Here is a 4,501-nt window from a genome sequence, read left to right on the forward strand (position 1 = left end):
ATATATATATATATATATATATATATACACATACATACACACACATACACATATACACACACACAAACACACAGTATATATATAATTCTGTCTCTGAGCTCTTCAGGCAGTTCCTTTGACCTCATGATTCTCATTTGCTCTGTGAGCTGTAAGGTCTTATATAGACAGGTGTGTGGCTTTCCTAATCAAGTCCAATCAGTATAATCAAACACAGCTGGACTCAAATGAAGGTGTAGAACCATCTCAAGGATGATCAGAAGAAATGGACAGCACCTGAGTTAAATATATGAGTGTCACAGCAAAGGGTCTGAATACTTAGGACCATGTGATATTTCAGTTTTTCTTTTTTAATAAATCTGCAAAAATGTCAACAATTCTGTGTTTTTCTGTCAATATGGGGTGCTGTGTGTACATTAATGAGGAAAAAAAATTAACTTAAATGATTTTAGCAAATGGCTGCAATATAACAAAGAGTGAAAAATTTAAGGGGGTCTGAATACTTTCCGTACCCACTGTATATATATATATATATATATATAGTGTTGTGTGTAGAGAAGAATTCTTTAACTTTACTCGTCTTTACATTGACTTCTATAAAATATATCTGAAACAATTAAATTACAATTATATTACATACATTTTTTACTTAATTTTTGTCAAAATGTTTGTTTCATGTATTGAAAATTGAAAAATATTTGTTTTTATATTTAAAAATTATTTTATGTATACTAATTTTATAATGATATGTATGAAGTTCCAAACAGGAAATAATGATATAAAATCTGAATATATAAATGTAAATTGTGAATATATAGAAGTGAATCTGAATATATTAGTACATGTACAAGTACATGTTTAGAATTTACATTTATATTCAGACTTAAAACTATATGTTCAGATGTACTTCTATATATATTAATGATTTACATTTTTATATTACAATTTGTATCTGTATATTCATATTTATAACTATATATTCGGATTTACGTTTATATAGCAGATTTATAACTATATATCCTGAATTATAGATATATTCAGATTTATAAATATATATTTTAAATTTACCTCTATATATTCAGACTTATAACTATATATTCAGATTTACTTTTCATATATTCATAATTTACGTTTATATATTCAGATTTTATGTAATTATTTCCTGTTTAGCGCTTCATAGATATGGTATAATTTAAATTTGTGTGTGTGTGTGGCATTATATTTGAGTTTGATTGAAGAAGTTCCTGGCTTTTTTCTCTACTCACATAAGAGTTGTGAGTCGGTTATGTCACGACACACACATACTCACAACTGTGTGTCTGTGTGATTGTGTGTTTTGTTGCTGACCCAGGCTGCCACAGTCAAGCGTGCACTCTCTCCACCAAGCCCTGCTTTGAACGGGGCCATTATCCCCCAGGAGTGTGTATCGTGGTACCTTTCCCCCGTCCATCTGCTTCAGAAAAACAAACGCACACACTCAGGGATCAAAGCAGTACCGGAAATGACTGCGCCTGTGCAGAAGTCACCCCTAGCTTGAACAGACATAACTGGAACCCAAATGTTGTGGCCCCAGAGCCTGTTAGTGTGCGCCGACTGAAGCTGTATTGATTTGAGCTGAAAATGCCCTTCAGGGCCACGGCGCAGCAGGTGTCACAGAGGCAAACATGCAGAGACATCAGCGGCGGTACGGTGCGAGACTCAAACTCACAGACCGCCTATGTTAACAAGCCTGTGAACACAAGACGTCAGTATAGGGAACCCTAGGCAAATTAGTATCTTGAAACGATTTTGTGTTCGATAAGCCTAAAAAACAGGTACTGAAGGTACATATAGCATCATCAAATAAAGATTGATGCCAAGAGATCAAAAGTTAGGACAAACCAGAAATAAACCAAGAAAGGTCAGGCCCAAAACTAGCTATGCTAGTACATATAGTTGCAATAAGTTGAACTGTTGACATATTTTCAGCTAGCACATCTGGTTTAATGTCATTTGTAAGGTGTCCTCTTGAGTACTGAGGTCGGTTGCTGCCACAGTAATACAATAAGAGGGCTGCATGCTTGCAATACATCAAGTGTACAGTTGCATACTTGCAAGCATTGTGACTGGAATGAGATATCTTTTCAGATAGTGGTAGGCTGAGGATCTATTTGTAGGCAGTGTGTCCTTTTTCTTGTTCCCTGAAGCTTGTACCTGAGTTAAGAGGGATTTTTCACTGAGACAGACAGAGAAAAGAGAGACTGAAAGAACTCCACACATACAGTGTGCTGTGAATGAGCAGGTCTCCAAAAACATGGTAAGACAAGCCGAGCTCTAGGTTAACAGATTTCCTATCGAAACAGGAAGTTGGGACAGGACGAAGTCTCTTTTTCTAAATAGCCAGTAGCATTTTGTTTACATCACAGTCTGGCAAATTGTACTTGAAATATCACAATTGATTAAAAAGAGGCATGTACATTTGCGGGAGGGACATTCTCAGTCTAGATGTAGATTTCTACCCCCCAAAAATCTCTCATTTAAAAGCATTTTTGGCCAGAATTGAATGAATTTTAAGTAAGTATAGAAGTGCGCTAGCATATAGTTAGCCTTGAAGCTAACAGAAGCTGACTGAAAGCTATAAAACTCTTTTTGATTTGATGGGCTCTGTGAATATCATCTAATCTGTTACGACTTATGAAATGGGTGCTGCATATGTAGAGGTAGAACGTCTTTAAACGCCCAGCTCTTCACGAAAATCCTTTCTGTGTCTCATCGCCAAAAGTGATTATGCGATATATTACCTCTGCTCTGTTTTGCCTCCCTTTGGGATAAAAAAGCTTGATAGACTGATATTTCTTCAGATTTCAAGGCCAAGTGTTGAGCTAGACTGTATGATTGGGTTATTGTGCGAGATCTGTACCCATCATGTTTCGATGATGACTTCCTGTTTCTCTTCCCAGCGGTGGGACTCTGCTGACGATCAGCGGCACCAACCTGGCCACCATTAAAGAGCCCAAGATCCGCGCCAAGTACGGCTCTGCCGAGTCCTTCCATGTAAGTATCCTGTTTCCTTGTCCTTTCCTGACATCTCTAGGCTCTTCCATACTTTTTTCTAATGTTCATCTCACAAAAGCTTCCACGTGTTCCTCTGCCGCTGTGTTGCTTAAAGTACTCTGTAACAGCGACACACAATACTAACCAGCATTTTTATCTTGAGAAAGGTCACAGAAGTGTCTCTCACTTTTTGTTATTTTCTATTTTAACAATTTTTTCTCACAGTCTCAGAGTTTAAATGACCTCTGTGTTCCTCATAATCACATTAACAAAATGTTTTAATGTAGCATTAGAATGATCTGACATGCCTTCTGCTATTACAAAACATAATTTGTGTCCATTTAATTGTAATTAGGGTCAACCAATTAAATATTTTATGTTTTTGTTAATAATTCAAATAATTAATTACATTATATTGCAGATGAATAACACATTAAAAAGATTAAAAGTGGTTCATAATAATGTTTTTGTTCTTTATTTATCAATGGATATTGTTTTCATATAATTCTGATTATTTCTTATTATTAAAAAAATAACATTTATACTTAATTTGTATAATGAACACATTAAATTGACACTCGACAATGTTGTTTAAAAAACATTTTATTCAGTTTTGTCACTGTTTTCCTATTCTACTCAGAACTGCACGGTTTTCAACAACTCTGTTATGGTCTGTCTGGCCCCGTCTCTGGCTGATTCGGATAGAGGCTTTGCTGAGACTGGCAGCGGACCGGATGAGATCGGCTTCTACATGGATAACGTCCACGCCCTTGTGGTCGTCAACGAGAGCTTCAGCTACTACCCGGACCCCGTCTTTGAACCCCTCAGTCCCACAGGCATTCTGGAGCTCAAACCAACGTCGCCCCTTATCCTGAAGGTACACATCACTTGCTTCAAGCAGTTGATGGATTTGTGGTTATTGATGTGAGGTTTATGTGGCCAATTGGAGTTTGCGTCATTTGCTGATCACGTTGCCGCTTCTTCTGCCCATATTTTCCTTTCCTGAATAAAAGCTGCAAAAGGATACCGCAAAGTGGCTACAGTAATAACTAGAAACTGTCCAACTCTCCATACGTACCACTTCTTCTTCATCCCTTCGTTTATAAACTTCAAAATGCTGATCACTGGCTGGTTTCTCCTGTAATGAAAGCTTCTCTTTTCTTTAAACCAACTGAGGTGAGAGTCGAAGCATGTCGGGTGATATTTCTTTGTTAAATGGAAATTTATTAACGAAACCTTTTTACTTAATGCCCGATCTCCCGCCTGGCTTATTGGGGGGGGGAGAGAAAACAACCCGGTGCATTAGCAAAGCGAAGGAAAATACGAAAATGCAATTTGGTGAAATAATCAGGGATATTCTGGAGATGCATCACATTCTCCACGCAATTAATTTCTCATCTAATTTGATCTGGGGTTGGCGGCGCGGATGAGATGAGAGGGGGAGAGGGAGCAGAATTTGCATTAAAGAGCG

General features: G+C 37.1%; 1 protein-coding gene across 1 annotated transcript in view; it reads left to right on the top strand.

Annotated features, from left to right (window-relative positions):
• LOC107671876 (plexin-A1-like) overlaps nucleotides 1-4,501 on the top strand; it is a 255,769-nt gene that overhangs the window by 202,005 nt on the left and 49,263 nt on the right. Inside the window, exons 17-18 of the mRNA XM_016464878.1 lie at nucleotides 2,937-3,030; nucleotides 3,671-3,907. Coding sequence (XP_016320364.1) covers nucleotides 2,937-3,030; nucleotides 3,671-3,907 — 331 coding nt within the window. The remainder of the gene's footprint in view (nucleotides 1-2,936; nucleotides 3,031-3,670; nucleotides 3,908-4,501) is intronic.

This window comes from Sinocyclocheilus anshuiensis, unplaced genomic scaffold (genome assembly GCF_001515605.1).
Source record: "Sinocyclocheilus anshuiensis isolate Anshui unplaced genomic scaffold, SAMN03320099.WGS_v1.1 scaffold1089, whole genome shotgun sequence".
Classification (NCBI taxonomy): domain Eukaryota; kingdom Metazoa; phylum Chordata; class Actinopteri; order Cypriniformes; family Cyprinidae; genus Sinocyclocheilus; species Sinocyclocheilus anshuiensis.